The following is a 21518-nucleotide window of genomic DNA, read 5'->3' on the forward strand; positions in this document are numbered from 1 at the left end:
AGTGATATCACTGAACTTGAATACCCCACAATAGCTTCTTTCCATGATGATACGGCAGTTTAGCCATGGGAGATACCCACGAAGAAGCTGTTAAAAAGTTACAAACATCCATTGACCAAATTAGCAAATAGACAAACAGATGACGTATTAAGACTTGGAGGAAGAAGAAAAGGTTTGTTCTAGTGTCTGCTTAGATGTGCGACAGCTCTTCGACAAAAGATTACTCCACAAATTGGAAATGGTTATACCTGGACAATATTCCAAAATCCTTAAGTCTTACTTTCCAGATAGATAGTAAATCGAATTCTGATTTATCAAGTCAGGAGTATCCCAGGGTAGCTTACTTGCTCCAGTGCTCTATATGTTGTACACTAGTGATATCACTGAATAATAGCTATTTTCGCTGCTGATAAGGCAATTATGGCTGTGGGAGATATCCACGAAGAAACTCCTGGAAAGTTGATATCAAAACGAAACGCGAAGAGCTTGATATTAAATATAAAAAGCTGTATTGGCTATTAGGAGTTCAAAGTTATCCACGTATAACAAATTGTTTCTATACAAGCAAATATTGAGACCTATTTGGAGTTATGGCATACAACTCTAGGGTTGTTCTAGTAAGAGTAACAGTGAAATTAATCAACGATTTCGGAATATGATACTAACATCATCGAGGCACCCTGGTAATGTCGAAACATTGACATCCATCGGGATCTTTAGGTAGAGACTGTTAACCAAATCACAACCAAATTTGCCAGTAACCATGAACATCGGCTGCTTTATCATGTGAAAGTCGAGGCAATCCAGTTCCTAGACAACACAAACATAACCAGAAGACTTAAGGCGATTACACCCTTTGAGGGTGATACGCTGGTTTTAGTGTTGTTATAACATTAGACTCTATGGTCCACTAGTGAGTAAGACACTAGTTATAAGTTTCCCAATCTTAGTAATTTAGGTTAGAATAATATTGTTTTTGGGATTGTAATATCACATAAGAATGGGGGTGTTAATAAATACAAAAAAAATAAGCCATAATAAAACGAAAATAGAGAATAAAATTTTTATCTCTTTTATGTCTTTTTCGAGATATTGATACTTGGAATCTCAACCAAACGTAAGTTCAATATTCACTTTATAGAATAGATGGCATTCAATACTTCGTATAGAATGAATATTTCATCGCTTTAAATACCAAAGAAGTATTGAAATTTAACAAACCAAATTATTTATTTAATTTAATTTACCTTAATATTCCAATGATTCAATCTTTTTTACAAAGAATTGTCTGTTGTTTAGTACTGTTTATAAAATAAGAATAATATTTTGCAATAATTTGAAGATTTTATTAATAATAAATGTAGAAATGTTTATTATTTTGGATCGATTCTGATATCGCATAGACAAATCCTGGCGCCACGCAAATCATACTTGTGACTTAGTGATATATTAATCTATTCCCTTGTTATGAAAATTTTCAGGATTTCAATTCTGTAAGTATGATTTCGGTTAGAGGTATTTCAGAAATAAATTAGAATATTGATTTTAAAAGTATATTTCGTTTTGTCGGTTCAGTCTTATGGAACCAACGTGCCAAAGATAGATGAAAGAAGTGGTAATTATCTTTTGTAAACTTAAATAGTGTCAAGAAAATAAAATCAAATTCTTTGCGTTTGAAGAATTGAAACTGTTGAAATTTTTACTTGGATAGAATCATCATGCGGTACAATCTTCAGATTCTTTGGAGTAATATCAATTCTTTCTTATTGGTCTGTGGGCATTGGGATCATTTTCTTGGGAGATATGCGAGGCTGCGAATTTCCCCAATAATGGAGCTAGAAGCTCTGGTATATTAAAGGCAGATCAAAAGCTGTTCCTGGAATAGCCTGTGGATTTAAAGCCGCTTGTATTGTTATTATGGATCGAAAGAATAACATTAATCTGTACCTTGTCGAGCTTTCTGTTTTGTTCCATATATGATTAAACTTCATCATCCTAGAATGTTCAAATGATCGAAAGGGGTTGTAGTTCATCATGGTACTCGAAAAAAAAACATTATAGTGATATGTCAACTGCATGAGCAAGGTACCAACGATGGTAAGATGCTCTATCGAATATTTAAAAGGACTTTCCTACACTTTCATATCCGGCAAAGTGCTTAGAGAGTCAGCCATATAACCCTTTTCAGATTTGTCTACCAATGATTCCGGTCACAAATTGTTATATAATACTGTCTTCAATCGTTTACCTTTAAATATGATTACACTTTCAACGTCTTCTGAATATTGTAAATGCACCTTTTCAGTCTCCTTCTTGTCAAAACCAGTTTGTAGGTGATAAATTCCTTCTCATTTATATTCTTAATTTTTCGGGATGACGGGATGATTCAATCTAGGTTATCGTACATTTTTTCAGTCGGAGTGACCATGAACGATAAATTTATCAAGACTTTGGGTACATACATTGACCTAGGTTTAATTAGTTTAGGATTCAAATTATGATATTCAATTGTGTTTGTCCCAAATTGTTCGTTTTTATTTGTACTTTATTGAATAAAATACGACATTCTACGAGAAATGTTAAAGTTTTTGGGAATAAATCGAGAAATTATAGATTTTTGGATTTTGTATTGGTCGAAAAGGTGTTGATTATCAAATTCATTTTTATCTAAGCGCGCCAAGAAAATGAACAAAATGAAGGAGGAAATTATACATCCGTCATCTACAAAGCGTCTAATAAAATTAGATAAATATTATCTAATTCTCACTTCTAACTTTCTAGATGTGTCGTCAGTGGATGGGGACAAACAGCATTCACAATATTCGATGCTCCCACTACTCCCCAAAAACAAGTTTTTGTTACCATTACGGACTATACAACTTGCAGAGCATCTTTCGCCATGGCAAATTTATTAGGAACTAACGTTGATACGTACTTAGATCCTAACGGGGAAATTTGTGCAGGAGGACAAAGCATGCTGGATGCTTGTACGGTAAGACATATTTAACACGCAGAGTGCCATAATCAAAACACAAATATTGATGTCTTTTTGGCCATAGTTTTTTTTATCGAATTACTTTATTTTTAGTCAAATAAAAATATTGAATAAAGTGAAATAATCAAGTTATTTTCCAAAATAATGGTTTTTTTCGTCGTCGGATTGCATTGATCCTTCACGGCATCAAGCGACTGATATGCTTTATAACTCTCTCTCTGGGGCGAGGGGGGAAGGGGTTTAAAGCCAACCAATGCGCATTCTTGTCTATTTCTGTGTTGTTTGGCGCCTTTCTCGCTTAGTATTTGTTCTGACTTAGTGGAGTTTAGGTCGTTTACGTTTCTTGTCAGCGATTGCAGTTTAGGATTTGTACTGACTCTCTATATTGACGTGATTTGGATTCTGTATTGTGTTCAGAATAGGAAGTTACGAGGAAGAGCAGAAAAAATTATGTGGATATGTTTTGTCAGTTAGTGAAGACCATCGGATAGTGAATTATCTAGTTCAGAAGAGGATCACGAAAGCCCAAGGAAGAAAAAAATTAGACTTCCCGTTTCACCGAAAGTTGCAGTTCAAACAGTACTTCAGCAAAGCGTGTAGTTTTTTCAGAAGTATCCGCTACGAAAAAATCTTAACTACACTGATGAAAACGCAGACGAACAAGGAGTTCTATGATAAATCACCATATGGTTTTTACAAAATGATGTGTACTAACGAACAATTTGATTTCTTTGCGAAACAAACTAATTTATATGCCGAACAACAGAAGCTTCAAGTGGCAAACTCAAGAGCTCGTATTCATTATTGGAAGGAAAAATATCTTGGGTGTATTATGCTAATGGGTTTAGTTCAAATGCCTTCCATAACCTCTTATTGGTCGACTAACAAGATTTATACTAATTTCCTAAAAACTATCATGCCACGAAATCGCTTTCAGCCGTTATTGAAGACATGTTATTTTACAAATAACCAAAATGTTCCAGAAGGTAATAGAGGATACAAAAACTCCACTCGTGACAAAGCTTCTAGAATGCTTTCAAGTTCAAATCGTTCCAATAGAATTTATATGTATACATGAAATCTTTATAATTTAAGCAATATATTTCCAACAAGCACCATAAATTTGGAATAAAACTTTTCAAGCTGTGTTTGGAAAATAGCTACCTTTTTGATCTTTCCATTTATTGCGGACAAGAAAGAAATCCAAATCAAGAACAAACTGTGATTTCTCCTAGAAAAGTCTAAAACGAGGAGGAGAACACATTGCTGAAGAGAGTAATAACGGAATTTTTATGGAAAAATGGAAAGACAAAAGAGACGTTCTTATGCTAAATACAAAATTTGTTCCCGAAATGGTTACCCTATGGAAAAAATCAGGAGAAACAACAAAACCAAAAAGTGTTATTGAGCACAATAAACATAAGGCTTATATTGATTTTTCTAACCAAATGAAATCCTACAATTCATCATTGCGCTGCGGAATCAAGTGGTACCGAAAATTAGCTAGAGTTGGTTGTTGGATCGGCATTAGTTAATGCCTACGTCTTACATCAGCAAGTTACTCAGAACAAATTCCGAGAAGAAGTTATCCAGGATATCATATCATATCAAATCCCCCTTTATAAAGGCGGATATTATGCTAAAATTACAGTAGAATCTGGCCGTAAAGTTACAAAAAATAGAACAAAAAAGATTAAATTTCGCTGTATAAATATGACAAAAAAGCTTGGGTTTCAAATATGTCTTCGATTTTCACGTTGCATATTCTAAATAAATATTCTATTGGATATCAACAAGGATTATATTTGAAATTTTTCCTGATGTTGTATTCATTCTAAATAAATGTGCCTTAAAAAATTAATTATGGATCTATCATTTGTCCATTTAACATCTAATTTCAAAACCAAGTATACCGCCTAAAACATACTCAATAACATCCCATATCACTTGCACTGAAATGTCGCATCAATGCTATCCGGCGCGGCCAGAAATATTTTTTGATATGTCGGATAACATCGATCCCCCATGGCCGTATTGAATTAATTTTAATCCCCCATGGCAGTGTTAATAAGTTGAAATGTTTGTAACCTTTAATGGAATTCACACTGTTTGTATCATTGTTCACAATTCTACTGATGCGCGTTTTGATAACCAACTTATGTTCCTCAGAGACTGAAGGTAAACTGTTTACCTTCAGTTACCTTCAGTTAATGTAATGTTAGTGAACAGTATGGACTTAAAGGTTTATTGAAAAGCTCGTAAAAATTGTAAGTCCTCTTACTTTATCTTATTTTTCTTGTGTGGTTATGAAGACATGAAAAACACTTTTGTAAACAAAACAGTTGAACATGCCATAACGTGTGAATTAACGAAATTGTGTGGCTCCTAGGCGATTCTGTGTATTAAATCTTCAGTATTATAAGGCCTATTCTACGTGTTCCAAATATTCCCAAAGACAGTAATCTGATGGCGTTGGGTCTCATGATCTTGATAGCTTTCCTGAATACACTGTTTACACCATCACTACACCAACACTAACGCGCGTTTCGATAACCAAGTTATTGTCCTTAGATAATGATGATAAACTAAAATCTAATGAGAGAGAGAGAGATTCGTTGGTTAAGTTTGGAGGAAAAAGGAGGATTTTTTGAGGAATTTTGGTATGTTCGATTCGGCCCTGATATAGGAATTTTTTCCTCTACGGGGCTGGGGTTGTGATGTGTTTGTCTAACTGCTTCTAGCGGGGTATTTTCGCCGAAAAAATGAGTGGAGCTTGTGAGTAAAAACGGCTCTTTTTTTTGAGATATTGGGTAAATGCGAAGTGGATGCGATTACCCACGTCGCTAGTGACGGTACTGTTGGAGCCATAAAAGGGGGGAATGGGGCGTTGTAGCGTTACGGCTACTAGCGCGCGAGAAGTGGGGATGGCATTCATAATCGTGGTTGCCAGAATTAATATTTTGGAGTCTGTAGAGAGGTCATATGGGGTTTGGGGTTTTTCCAGGGTGACTGAGGCAGTTTCCTGAGAGGCTTTAGGCGTTTCCATCCTTTTCGAACAACGGGGGTGGAAGACGAGGTGAGATTTACCGTAATTTTTTATAAGTAGGGGAGTTTGACTTTGGGCATTTTTCTGGTTTGTGACCAGATGTACACCAGGTGGGACAGATAGGTTTGGCTTTGCAGGTGTCTTAGTAGTGGCCGGTGGAGAAACAGCGGATGCAGTATTTGAGCACTGCGGGAATGGAGTTTGAGTTCGAGACTTCGCAATAGTGCGAAAGCCCGTGGAAGTTTATGCTCTTGGTGAGGGCGTGAGGGTAGGCTGTTTCGGAGTCTGTTATAATCCGAAACATGGAGGTAGGTTTATTTGTTGAACTGGCAATGATCCTCCAGGATTTGAGAACAGGGAATTTGAGTGTCGAAAGGATCCCTATGAATTCTTCTTCGGTATAGGAGTCGTCTACATTTCTGCAGACAAGAGAGAAGGTGGTTTTTCTGGGTTTGGATGGGGGTCTTTGGACGCGTTGGGAAGAGTTTCGTGATGAAACGTGGCAGGAATTTTGAGGAGGGCAGTGCCGTTGGGGTTGGCTTTGAGAAAGCTCATTTGTCCCCTCAATAGCTGTTGCGTATTGAGGAGATTGTAGAGCTCCCTCTGTGAAGTGTATTTTCGAGCAAGATTCCTCAAATTGACTGTCTGGAGTGAAGGATTTTGGGAGGACGTACGGGATTGTTGTTGGGCGACGGCATGGGGTTGTTGGGGGGTTCTAGGGAGCTGGGTTTGGATTGGTGCTTGAGGTTTCTGGGGTTTTGGGGTGTTTTTGGTGATTGGTTTGGTATTTTGGGGTGATTGAAAGGATTGTGGTTTCTAGTTAGGGATATTTTTATTTCTTTTTGGGATAGCGCCAAAATGAAAATGATCCACCTGTTGAGATTTCGAACAGGCAGATTTCCGAGATTTCTGCGAGACTCTGGACGCATAGGAACTCGCAGACGGTGCAGGAGATGTACTCCTGCTATTTTGCAGATATTTTCGTTTGAGATTTCTCTGAGATATTATTCATGGTAGAACAGTCGAATTGAGAGAGATCGGCGATTATTTTTGCGATCGTTTCCTCCTCAGAATTGGGTTTGGTGGGTAGTGGTGGAAATTCGTCGACGGAAGCAGTGGAAACGGGTTTGCTTCGTGTTTATATGGACGACCTAGCTATCCTTGGAATTTTTTATTTCTTGAGATAAAAAAAAAGAGAGAATAAGGGATCGCAGACAAATGAGATTTGGACGGAATCAGGAATTCGAAAATTGAATTCCTTTGTCAGTACCTAACGAGTGTTTGACTATCAAAGCCGACAGCGGACTCACTGCCGGAGGGAGTTTCCTCACCAGTTAAAGAATTCCTGAACCTTTTGATTGCCTTTTAGTAGTTAAATGGATAGGAAAATTAATATTCACATGTACATGAATCGTCTAGTTGAGCACTCACTTGTGATTATTTCACTTGTCCCCGAAAAAGGGCGTTTTCATTATAAAAAAAGCCCCAACAAGAGCAGTAGAGTGATGAGAAACCCCCGTAGGGGCACTATTGGGCACTATAAGCACTATAACATCATAAACCCCTGAAAACATTCTTAGGAAGCGAGAATTTGAATCGCTGTAGGCAACCCTGCGTTTAACGGTGTGTTTTATAAAAAAGAACAGTGACCGACTATACAGTAGTCCTTTAATCCGTACAGACGACCTTCTCGTAGCGCTCTTAGAAAGCAACTGAAAATCTAATGACTTGATTTACCTCTTGTATTTTACCTGTTGTATACTAAATTTTTCTACCAATAAACCACCGAAAATTAATTCCAGCGAGAAAATCTCCTTGGCGGGAATCTTCATATTCATTTCTTGACTACAAAACTATAGAGTGGGCTATAAGGAATTGGCCCTCTGTCCCAATTTAAGCTACTCTTACATCTAGCAATTTCAATGCTGTCAAATCTATCCAACAATTTATAGTTGGATACATTTTTTAACGATTTAACATTATTAATATTTTTGTCAAGATTGTGACTGGCAGCTTGATCGGCAATACCTGATTTTCCGGTTGGTCCATATTTCAAACGAAAAATGTGCTCTTTAAACCGGACAATAACGATCTCTTAGTCTGCCCAATATACTTTCCGTAGCAATCACACTAGCTAATTTCATATATACCACTCTTTTCAAATTTGGTATTTTACCCTTAGGATTGCACAACAACTATGCATGCATCGAAACGCGCGTCAGACAGTGTAATCGTGAGTGTTGATGTAAATAGTGTATTCATTATGAATATCGCCAACGGTTCTAAGAATTTTAACTCAGTTGATAGCCTTCCAATCATAATACTCCGTCCAAATATTTAATCAATATATGATACTCAAAAGTGGGAGAACGCCATTTCTCTGAAACTAAAGTATTCCACTGATGAAATCTAGATCTTCTAAAGCAGTAGAACATTACTTATCTTGATATGTCTAAGTAGCGTTGAACGTTCTACATTCTAAATAAGGACACAATATCCCTACTATTGATGATACCTGCCCAATCATTCACTTTCTTCGGACGCTCCGCAAGAGCTTCATACTCCATAAACGATAATTGTTATCAAGCCAATTTAAATAAAAGTAGCTCAAGTTGAAACAATACTGAATACACTGTTTACACCATCACTACACCAACACTCACGATTACACTGTCTGATATGAACGTTTCGATAACCAAGTTATCGTCTTCAGAGACTGAAGGTAAACTGTTTACCTTCGCGCAGAGATTTTAATTGTGAGCATTGGTGTAGTGGTGGTGTAAACAGTTTATTCACTATGAATATCACTAATGGCTCTAGAAATTCCAGCTTAGTTAAGTTGAAACTCTAAGCTTTCCAATATTATTCACCTACATCCATCATAGTCATCTTCCTCAATCTTCAGACTGTTGTATCCAGAGCATTAGACTTAATTATCACGTATGAGACAGCAAACAAACAAATCGACACAGCCTTTGTCCAAAAATCACCAACTTCGTTTGTACAACTGCTGTTGCGTTAACATAAAAGGTAACTAGACTTTTTTTTGGCGAGGTAGTATAGAAATTAGAACTGTCTCATTCAGTGGACGGTGGGCAGACATTATGATACTTTGTATTATTTGTTGAAATTCCAAGCTGTACCAGCCATAATGGAAATCATAACTGGTTCGTTATCTTTTGCCGATCGAATGTTTGGTCGTGTAAAGAAAGATATTGAAAAGCATCTATCTACTTCTTTTAAAAGTGATTAGGAGAGAATCTACAGAAGGCATGGAGTTGCCAGATCACTCGACAGTGCCTTTTAGCCTCTAAAAGAAAAAAAATGCAAGACGATTAGTAGCATAGCGGAGATGAAAGTGATTAGATTGAAAAAAGCTAATACGCAAGAAAATTACTTTGCGTGGCTTCCAGCACATTAAGTTTCTGTTACGGAAAAAATACGACCTTCACAAAGTCAAAAACAAGAGGTTTACTTCATCTGGACTCGACAGGATACTTGCCTAAGCACTCTGGATGCTCCCGGAAGAATGACGGGAAGCAATCAACAAAATGGTGGATGATTTAGTTGAAACTTGTGATTTTTTCGCAGAAGTGCATATCTATTGAGAAAACTTTTTGAAAAAAATGTTTCACAGAAACTTTCAGTGAAACAACATTATCTCATACATGTATCGATTAAATATTAAAAGTAGTTTGGTTAGATATGAAAAATAATTTATGCTGATTACTTTTAGATCTGAAAGAAAGCTATTACATTAAGACAAGCATTTGTTGGCTATCCACATATTTGAACCTAAACGAGGTTATTTCAAAAATAATAATAATTTGAAAGAAAGTTTAAAAACGCCAGAAAAAATTCAATTGACGAATAGTCCTTAGCAACATGTAGAATATGAAGCACAAAGCAGTAAAATGTAAATCATATTTTATTTATTGTATGTTTCTTCCTATTAACATTAGGGATTTAGTATGAGCGAATTGTTTCCCTTTTCTTCTCAATAAAGTACAAATTATGTTCATAAATAAGTGAACTACAAAAATAATTATTCTATGTTCCGAAATAACGATAAAAGTCAATTTTAATGGCTGTTCCTTGGCCTCGAATGTAACTATTCAGAGGATTCTATTTTCTGTGATATGTTTCATATATAACGATAATATTTTCGAATGAATCGAGACTATAAATATTGTCACGATATAAATATAAATTAATCTTATTTACAGCAAGATGGAGGATCACCTCTGGTATGTCCAAGTTCTACAGGTACTTATAGTGTAGCTGGACTAGTCATTTGGGGAAAAAATTGTGGATTAACAGGAGTTTATGGAGTTTATGTCAACGTTCCTTATTATTACGATTGGATTGTAAGTCAAATGACCACCACATGATAAATGTTAATATTCATATTTTATAAAATACGAGTGGAACTCGTAATGCATATTTATTACAGTTTTGATATTCTGTTATAGTTTATTCATTAGTAATTGCACTCAGTAGGTTCAAATTTGTTACTCAACTTCTTTTACTACGTTCTGAATTCCTCTTCATTTTTAGTGAAATGTTTTAGTACCATCCTTCACGATGTAAATTTCTTCTAGTTTTTCTAAATGTTCTTAGTTTAAAATCTACATATCTGCATGAAATCTGAAAACTGATTTATCACCTTTATGTCAGAAAATAAAAGCAGTCGGAATCTATCATATTCAAATCTATCTATCAGATAACCAGATAAGCAAATGAACAGAACCATACGGATAGGACACAATAGATCCTTTGGGTCGCAGTGTACACGCGACCCCAAATCCATACATACAACCATACGTGTAGTAAAATCTCAAAAAACATAATTAGTAAAACCATAATCAAAGACTGCAAGACTTTAGGAGTTCATCAGAAATGGGAAGCTGTGCGAATATTCCTGAAAATATGACAAAAGAAGAAAATAAACAACAACATTTATGAAGAGATTCCTTGTCTCCCTTATTGTTTTGTGTACCACTGTTCTTTCCTACTACGATACTAAACAGCGTAAACAGAATCGATAACTTAAAACCACTAGCACGAAATAACACTGAACATCAGAACAATTTGAACTTGTGAAAGAATTTAATTCCAGATTTGGCCTTGAATAATGTTCAAATGCCTCATTCGTCAGTGGAAAAATACAGAAAAATAGTCCTTAGCGCTAAATGATAATATAATTATCAGATCCCTCGACCAATCGGAAGTGTATGAGTACCTGGGATTAGAAGAACACGATGGATGAAATTTAAACTAAAGAAAAAATAGTCTCCGAAAAAATAAGAGAGATACCATAATAGAAATGAATGCAAGAAATGAGATGGATGCAATAACATCGCTAGCAGTAGCCATAATAAAATGAACCGGAGTAGATATAAAACTTATCAAGAAAAGAAGGAGGCAGAGAAACGGTGAGCAACTCACAACATCGCCCAAGAAGTGCTCGCCAGCTACCTGAAATTGAAAGAACATTTGGAAATGGTGTACCGGCAACAAAACCAAAGAACTGTACACGAAGAAGATGAGGTACACGAAAAAGTGACAGAAAAGAACAACCTAGCAGAACCTGACACGTAAACAAATAAAAATCAGGACAAAATTAAAAATGGAGCTACAATCTCTACATGCAAAAATTGCAGAAGAAATTGAAAAAGAAAGAAAAAACCGAAAACGAACATGGGCGTGGCTCTAGATACTGAAGCTCATGATGGCGGATCAATACCAAGCCATTGCCACAAATTACATGAAAACTAACACAAAGATTGCGAAACGAACCATCTCAGTAGCAGGCTGCCCAATCTTAGCTAAGTGATCATAATTATAGCGACAAGAAACTGTTGAAAAACAGATACATTGGAATATATATGAAGGATATAACATCAAAGTAGTCACAAAGTGGTACCAACATCAGCCGGAAACAGTAGTTACCACACAAGAAGTGTATGAGTACGCACACACTTTCTCTCGGCTATAAATTAGTTATACTCAATCAATTTTTGAAAACAAATATATATTAAAGTGAGAAACGTATAAAAATACAAAAACGAATTAAAATTTAACGATTTCCTATCAAGGTAAACGAAAAATACAAAAAATTTTCAAAATGCGTGCGTGCACTTCTCCTCAAGAGTACGCGGTATGTTATCCAAGAGTATAAAGTTAACCTAATACGCTGTCAACCCCTTTTCGGGCACAAATCTCAAAAATAATCATAGAGTCCTTCATATGCGGTGCAAATTTCATGAAATCATTTTTTACAGGTTTTGCACTGTATCAGGTCTGTATCAGGCACTTTATTACACGCAGGGCGTGTTCCAATAATTTTTCTAGATGGAATACCATTTTTATTTTCTATTTTTGGTTTTTTGTTCAAGTCTCTTTTAACGGTATGTCTATTTTTCTCTTCCAAACTCTGATCAGGTTTCTGCCTCCAAAACAAAAAGCGTGACAACATCAAAAATACCTCTTAGATGAAAGCTGGTCGTAGACGACAAAATAGTCCAGCAAGATATGAAATTCAAATATCTGGGTATAGAAATATCCGGATATGGTGATATTGAGACAGAGGTAAGGCAGCAAACAATAAAAGCAGCAAGAGCAGCCAAATGTCTGAACGACACTATATGGGAAAACAAATACATAAGTATTGAGGCCAATTCAAGAACCTACAAAACTGTAATCAGACCTATAATGACGTACACAACAGAAACTCGGCCTGATGCAGCAAAAACAAAAAGGCTCCTGGAAACAAACGAAATGAAAGTCCTACAAAAAATTACTGGAAAAACGCTCCTAGACAGAGAACGTAGCGACGACATAAGGCAAAAATGCGGAGTGGAAAATATTAACGAAAAAGTTGTTTTGTATCAACATATGAAGTTTCCATGGCAAAAATATATCTACCTCATAGTTAGCCACTAGTTAATATTTCCTTCGCAGATATTGCTCCATAGAAAAAGATTTAACATACAAAATTATATAAAAAGTCAAAGACCGACCGACTCTTGTATTTTTTGCTTATAATAAGACCTTTGTTTTTTTTATAAACCTAGACTCAATCCACATTCACATAGAGTTGAAAAGACAAATAATCTTTTTCATATTTCAAAATACTTGTTACTTATACGAATCAATAATGGATATGTGGATGATTATAGCTTCGTCATAAAATCCATCAATAGTTTGTCGTCAAAGGGATACAAAAAGTATCGGAGCATAGTCGAAAAATCAGCCATCAAGTTAAGTTGAATGTCCGCGCTTAATTCTTTTCAGACTCAACCAATTCACTCATACTATAAATCAAATGGAAGGGCTTGATTTACTCAGTGTCTTTAAAGCAAAACGAACAACTTAACCTCAATTAGAACTCAATATATGCAACATTGAGTGCAGTTGAATGTCCGCGCTTAACTTTCCTCAGACACAATCAGTTCACTAATAAATTTTTGAAAGTTTCTCATGAATAATCTCATTAAACTTATTCTAATTGGATAGATAAGTAATTGATTTTGTAATATTTTCTAATAATTCTGGGAAATTTTCTATCAAATTTAATATAGAATTCAATCTTTAATTAATAAGACAATATTCTCACCTGCTCTTCATTCAATAAGTTAATTGTGTGTATACGTAAGTTTGTATAGAAAAATTCAACTTGGCACATACTATGTAAATAACATGTAAATATGTGAAATAAAACAAATATTTGGACAGCTATTCGTTTTATTGATAATACCGAATGCCTTATTTGAATGCCAATGTGGAACGGTGAAAGTCTCAGCATAAGACGAAACAACGTGCATATAAACATCGTAAAGTTGTGCAACCCTAGAAGTTATTGCTCAATATTATATAAAAGTGCACGTTTAACATTTGAAAAACTGCATATTTAATAGCGGCTCACACCGAGTTTCGAGTTTTAAATCACGTATATGTCAGTGTGGTATTTATTATGTATCTAATGGTTGAATAATAAGTAGAAACAAAAGATATTTTAAATTATATTGTGTGGTTGGTTATTTTGTGATAGCTATTTATTTGTTCTAAATTTTTAACTTACATTCTAATGTATGTATTTTCAAGAAATTCCATTTCATAAATTTCTGCTGAAATACGAGGTACGTCGAATATATCAAACTATATAGAATCTCTCAGAGACTAACAAGTGTTGAATTTACCATAAATTTCAATTGACTATAATGTTTATTTACAACCATATATGCAATGCTGTCGTTGCTAACGTCATTGAAGTTTAGAAAGTGTCATATTACACACCTTATTACTGCCTTTATTTACCGCCATCACTTCCCGTCCTCTAAAATATTGTGATCGTTGAAATTTTTCTCATCTATTCTAAATGAATAGTTTTCATATTGAAAAATATTATAATACCTATTTACCAATAAAAACCAACAATGAACTAATATACAACAAACTATTTATTGAAATTAATGGTTAAATTTGAATTATCATAAGCGTTTATAGAAATATTTAGGCCGTCTCCAAGAGTGATATCTCTTTGGTCGACAAATTACTTTGCTGTTGAATGACTAAGGTTTGTGAACTACTTGCAACAGATTCAGGAGACATGGCACATTAGGATAGCATATAGACAGTTTTGATTGTATTCTCCAATGAACTATCCACATAACCTTTTGCCACTACTGGTACATTTGCACCGCGGTTGGCAAGTAATGTAGATGCGGTTCTTCATCGAGCAAGTCCTCTAAATTCATTTCTATGCTGTCGAATTGAATAATTTTGAACGATTTTTTTTCAATATATTAAATGGCCTCTGTTTCCTTTTCTTAAAATAACCGGGTGACGAGCTTCTACACAAGGATGCTCCTAATTGTTGGTAAATCTCAGTTACATCAACGTCTATGTTTATTTCCATTCAATTCTTCATTAATCACGTGTATGACGTATAACATTGTCTGTGGTAACCACTGTCAAATAAGCAAACCGGCAGAACAACATCTTCAAATTTGAGGTTATGCTATTTTCTATTCTTCAAAATTACTTTACACTTATTTGAAGTCTTTTCCATAAATAATATGAAATATTGAAATCAAAATAACAACAGTTCCAGTCTAATGCACAGACTCAACTCAATAAATCTATATGTACGCTACCGTATACTTATCTCACTCACTCTCAAGCGCACATGCAACGGTCTTTCCCTCTTACTAACAGTAAGACACTTTAAATACGATAAAGAGATATTTTGCCCTTAGGATTGGTCTGACAGCTTACTAAATACATTAAAATAGCGCCCTATATAATAAATATTACAGATGAAAATGAAGTATCAGACTGTATCGATATTTACGGTGTGTGTCAATAAATACTGCCGATAGAAGTTGTCTGGCAGTATTCATTCCACATTATTCACAATATTTCCTACAGCATACGTAAAAATCTAACCACAGACTATAAGTAGGCGAGTAAAATTTACGTATGTGTAGCATAAGGTACCAGAGATTTGGCCGTCGCGTAGGCTAGCAGGTATGTATACGTTCACTGTACACTAATACTAACCTATTATACAGAGTATTTCAAAAAAAAGTGATCCCGTCTCGGGTATAGATAGAAAACTGAAAAATATTTGAGATTTGCGTAGTAAAAAGTAAAAATTTTCGTAACGCCATCCGTATTCAAGATAAAGGGCTTTGAAGAAAAAAATATCCACATTGTATTTAAATTTTATACGAATATGTGTTGGAAGCTGATACATCAATGAATTTGTGTTTACGTCTGGCTCTCATAGAGGGCGTTAATTACACGGGTTGTATCAAGTAGTATTGAGCATTAACTTTTCGATATTAGATTTATTAAGCAAAATTTCAAGTGATCTTGAACAACAGTTAATTTTACACCCAAAACATACTCTTGAGAAAACTCGATACTGTGTACCGTTTTCGGAATATTTTGATTTGAAAATTATGAAGTAATAACCAATGGTGATATAAAGTATTGATAAAGTTATTGATTATTATTGTTAGTAAGCATTATGTGAATTGAAAATTTTTTGTCGCGTAAATGAAACCTCATAGATAAAACGGATACATTTGAAAAAATCCAGTCTAATCCTTATAGGATCTTGTTTTTCAAAGTTAAATAAGTATGGGCACTGAGCTATTGGAGGCTTCATTATGAAACAAACAACAATTTGATGTCCATGTAATGCGGAATTTTACATGGCAATAGCATTTTCTCTGAGTTTGACATTTAAAACTGTCATTCATTGATAGTTATGACGTTGGTCCAATAATAATTACAACTCTAAATGGTGATATGTACCTGGACTTTTTAAGCAAACTCTTATTCGAGATATTAAAAGATTTAACGCTAAACGAGCTAAGATCTCCATTTTATATGCACGATGGAGCTCTACCACACTTCGATAGATGCTGCCATAAATGGTTGAGTAACCATTTTCCGAATCGATGGATTGATAGAGGTGCAGAAGCTCCGATACATTGATCCTTTGGATTATACAGTTTGGTCGTATCTTAAAGAAAAGTTCTACAGAGGTAAATTCACCTCAAGAAAGACAGAATTCAACGTCACTTTAATGTTCTTATAGCTGACTCCCAACCGAAGATTAAGAGATTCTTGAGAAAAACTTGTGAATTCGAGAAAACGGAAGACATTTTGAAAACCTACTCTAATTGAATTACATTTTATGTAATTAGCCATTGTTCGAATTTTCAACTTGTGATTTTTTTTTATTACATTTATCATTTTTTCATACCAGCATCGGTTATTCCTTCATAATTTTCCAATAAAAATATTCCGAAAACGGTACGCAGTATCTAGTTTTATTAAGTGTATCTTTTTGATGTGAAATTAGATGATGTTTAAGTTCACCTGAAATTTTTTTTAATAAATCTGATATTGAAAAAGTCATGTTCAATACTACTTGGTACGAACCGTGTAACTAGCGCCTTCTATGAAAGTCAGACATAAAAACAATGCTGCAAGTAGTTGCGCCAATATCATAAGAAATGTATATAATTTTTTCTCAACGCTCTTTATCTTGAATACGGATAGCGTTACGAAGTTTCTTTTACTAAGCAAACCCCAAATATTTTCCAGGTTTCTATCTATCCTACGGACGGGGTCACCTTTATTTGAAACAACCTGTATATTTTTTGTCCGTCAGAAAATAAGTAAGGTCTGGATGCTCTAGGATCTTGTACTATTAGGACAGGCTTTGGAAAAATCAATTTAGGGATTAGTATTTAATATTTCATGCTGAATTACCGTTTCAAATATAAATCATGCCTATTAAATCCAATACAAACTGCATTAAAGTAACGAGAAAGATCACGAGACGAAAGAAGCTTGTAAATTAGGAAAGTACATAAACTTCTTCAAAATAACTTTAAATAACATTATTTAGATGCAGTCTCATTGTTAGTAAAAAAACGCATTTCCCCGTAATGTTTAAAATACATCTTTCGGATAATGATGTTTATTACACCAATCTACACGTTAACCCAAACCCTTAACTGAGAACAACATTTTCGAATATCATGAGGATTTTCTTCTGCTCACAAAAATGTACATCGTTAGTCGATGATTGTTAAGGCGGGTTCACACGGAGTCGTAAACTGGGCGAGAATACTACTCGTTCTGCGAATTAGTGTCTGAAAGGCGTCGCGACCAAAAAGAACCGCCTCTAACATCTAGTTGTTCATGATACGTTTTTTATTTATTTGTGTTTTTATTGTGTTCAATCATAGCTAAAGGGAAAGTGCAAAAATTGTGTGTGGACTTTTAATTAATGAATTACAACGTTTGAAAAATGTTAAAAAAAAAGAAACGTGTGTGGGTCCTTGATTGGATAAAAACGAGATATTCTTGGTGCCACTAATAATATATGTCTAGAACTATCTTTGGAAGATCAAAGTAGCTACAGAAATTTTCTTAGAATGGATCCAAGCCTACATTTATATTTGCTCAGTAAAATAAAAGTAGTGATTCAAAAATAAGACACCAAAATGAGATTTTCCACAAACATTCCGCATCACGATACAATTCAACAAATTGAATTGTTTGTTTTCTATTCATTTTGTACACTGACATTTTGAATGCTTACGTAGGAAATATTATTATTATATGTAAATAAAATGTATTAATTTATATAATTAATAAATTATAGTAAATTTTATTATTTCAGTCGTACAAAAATCGAAACGAATACGTGTATATACGCTAGAAACTTCACTTTTGGTGAGTATTTCACGACTAAACCGGTCATGTGCACTTTAAGATGCCGGAGTAATCACGACCGATCTATTTTTGGTCGTTGAGTCCCACTACCACGACTACCAGGTAGTGATCTCGACTAACTCTCCTAATAGTTGTATTCTCGCCCAGTTTACGACTCCCTGTGAGCCCGCCTTTAATCCATTTGCAACAGTATGTAGTTCCTGAACAATTTAATTATAATATGTTTGCAGATGATTTTGATTTGATTGAGTAACATTTAGTTTTGGACTTACTTGTCCAGTGCTACTTGTAGGGTTCATAGTAACAATGTTAATAATGTCATCTACTTGCGTTCCATCTACATGTGATTCTGTTGGATGACGAGTAGTTCGATGTTCAGGAAATCTCCTGTGATATTTTAGTAGCAGCTCTATCATTACTATCACAGAACCCATAAGCAATGTAATATTTAATACAATACCAGCTGATACCAGTCGAATGCTTGATAGTAGGGTAATGCATCATGAAAATATTGAAAAAATCAAATGAATGAACACTATAGCCAATCAAAAATTATCGTCGATTTCACAAATCACCCTGTAAATTTATAAAGAAGAGTTGACATTTTTTTAGTAGCCACGTGAGGGGCTCTACATATCGTTAGGTTAGGTAAATCTACGTTCGTTATGATTGACCTTGTATAAGCTCGACTCAGAATCCAAATGACCCAATATCATTCAACAATTTCAACGTTTCTAAGAGTTTCCATCAAGAAATTATTTAACAGCAAAATTTGCCGAGTAGGTATGTATTATTAAATCTATAAGATCATAACGAAGTACAGTAGGCTGTTTTCTCTTTATAGAACTTGATTTTTACCATAAAAATTTTAACAAAATATTTACAACGGCAGTTACAGAAATTTTAATTTTTTGTTAGTTTTCAGCGGTATCTCCGAAACTGGCTTGTAGCATCTTCGCGGTCACTTGCACCGAATAAGTATATAAAAGTAAAAACTTGTAAAACGACGAACGCCGCCGCTTTAAACTTTCGACTATTTCTTCACGGACAAGTTTTTCTCGACATAATTGAAACCAGATCTTTATGACAGAGCCATGCCTTCTCGGCCGATTTCACAAGATGAAAAAAACTTTGGAAGTAAGTGTCTGTTGACACGCTTTCGGAAATTTAATTCTACAGATTATAATGTTGATCGATTCTGATTCATCACCGGTCTCAATTTTCTTTGTATACTAATGGATATTCGATATTTCTGATTAATTTTAACGTTTGAAAACGCTTAATGGACAAAGTGGTTCGCGACAGTTGCCAAAAGTCGAATTATATAACAAGGAATTCAATATCTACAGCGCGTTACAAAATGCTTCGATACAGATACAGTCTATTTCCACAAAAAGTGACTTCGTTTTTAGGATATGAGATAAACTAAAAAATAATTTGAGTTTGTATAACAAGAAATTTTCGTAACACTTCAATATAAAGGATGCTGAAGAAATAAAATGTATACACATTTTTTATGGTTTAGACGAAATTACGTGGCAACAATTTATTGAAATTTTATATAAATATGCTTTGAAAACTTCCATGAACTTGGTTTTATATCTGATTTTCGTGAAGACCGCTGGTTATTCACGCGAAAATGGAGAGGGAAACAAACAACAAACTGAAACAGACAAGCATTTAATTATCTCACAAATGGCAAGTGGAAAAAGGCAGACCTGTATGAACATTGAGAAGGATTATCGAGAAAAATATGGAACAGATAAACTCAACCGGGAAAGAGGCTACAGAAAGAGTCACAAACAAAAGGAAATGAGTATCACTCGTCAACAAAATTGGGCAAAACCCACACCATGACGGATAAGAATAGGGATCTCATCATTTATCACAGCTAGCGAATTTGGAAGAGCTACAAAGATCGTTATAAAGATCTTTGAGAGCCTGTCGTTCCTGGGAGGTCATGTTGGAAGGTGGAGCTTATGATGTTTGGAAAACCTTGGCAACATATTGCCTGATAATTTAGGCTTGGTTGGAGTTGCGAGACGACCTCATCTGTTTACCAAATGATGGTGTGGATTTGGGCGTGATAGCGTAATTGAAGCCTTTGGTAGAAGCCTCTTTAGCGTGTTTGTTTAGAGTGTCGGAAGAAGTAGATTTGGTGAAAAATATTGCGAAGCCGGAGATTGGTGACGGGAAGATTTTGTCTAGTATGGAATTTTTTGAGAAGATGTGTATGACTTGATAGTCACGACAAAAAAAACATAATCCTCTCTGTAGAGGTGTGTGAAATTGTCTGAAAGGTCTCCGCAGCTAGGTTTATGAACAAAAGAACTTGGTTCAATGGTTGAACCGCATTGGATTTTTTGAAAATTCTCGACGTTTCAGCTCCCAATTTGAAGCCATTATCAACAGAAAGAGGGGTTATTCTTTCATTTATTAGAAGAGATCCGATTACGTGGTCCCAATCTGCCTATTTCACGCTGTGAATCATCCTTTTTGGTAGATTAGAAGGCCTCAATCTATCTACTACTTAGCCCTTTCTTTGTCTCCTTTATATGTAGTGCAATTCCCTCAATAACTTACTGGTTTTACTCCATTTTTTCTATTTTGTAGCTTTTGTCTCTTATTACCATATATTCCATTTTTTCTTGTTGACCATTCATTGTTCCATATTTCCTTGCCTTTTCTTCCCACAGCTCAAATGCATTTTCAAGTTCTCACCTGGATCTTGTCATTAGTATTATTTTGTTCAAATTTGCTAGATATTGATGGGTTTTTATACCATTGTCTCATAGTATTATTTCTTGAACTAAGTTGTTTTGGATAATGGTTTCCAGGTCTAAAACCTTTTCCTATCTTGAATTAATTAGAAAAACTGCCTTTCAAAATTACTTTACAATCGCTTTTTCTTATCGTGATTTGCACTAGTTTATCCCATTTTATTGTGTATCCTATAGAAATTTTTTGAAGCACTTTAAAAGCAGAGAATAATAACGTATGTAATAAAAATTTTCGGAAAAAATTCGTTGCATTCAATTTAATTCTAAATAACTTGGAATCTAGTTGCTATAGAAAATACAGATTTTATTATGTTTCAATTTTCATATTTCATTTTGATTTTACATACAACTTAGATATCGGAGAAAGTATATACAGTTCAGTTGGACGGTTGTAAAAAACTGACTTTGTGGGTAGCCTAAATCTAATTAACAA

The 21518-nt window shown here is 34.7% G+C and overlaps 2 protein-coding genes across 7 annotated transcripts in view; both read left to right on the forward strand.

Annotated features, from left to right (window-relative positions):
• The window catches only part of LOC130892740 (phenoloxidase-activating factor 2-like), a 34598-nt gene extending 20821 nt beyond the window's left edge, over nt 1–13777 (forward strand). For all 6 annotated transcript variants that reach the window (XM_057798315.1, XM_057798314.1, XM_057798312.1 and 3 more), the window contains 2 exons: nt 2782–2992; nt 10268–13777. In XM_057798315.1, the coding sequence (XP_057654298.1) occupies nt 2782–2992; nt 10268–10432 (376 nt within the window). In that variant the 3' untranslated portion in view covers nt 10433–13777. The remainder of the gene's footprint in view (nt 1–2781; nt 2993–10267) is intronic.
• LOC130892390 (uncharacterized) lies at nt 12576–12986 on the forward strand. The gene has a single exon (XM_057797794.1). It carries the CDS (start codon nt 12576–12578, stop codon nt 12984–12986), a length of 411 nt encoding a protein of 136 aa, XP_057653777.1.
• Nucleotides 13778–21518: the final 7741 nt, after the last annotated feature.

This window comes from Diorhabda carinulata, chromosome 4 (assembly GCF_026250575.1).
Source record: "Diorhabda carinulata isolate Delta chromosome 4, icDioCari1.1, whole genome shotgun sequence".
NCBI classification, from domain to species: domain Eukaryota; kingdom Metazoa; phylum Arthropoda; class Insecta; order Coleoptera; family Chrysomelidae; genus Diorhabda; species Diorhabda carinulata.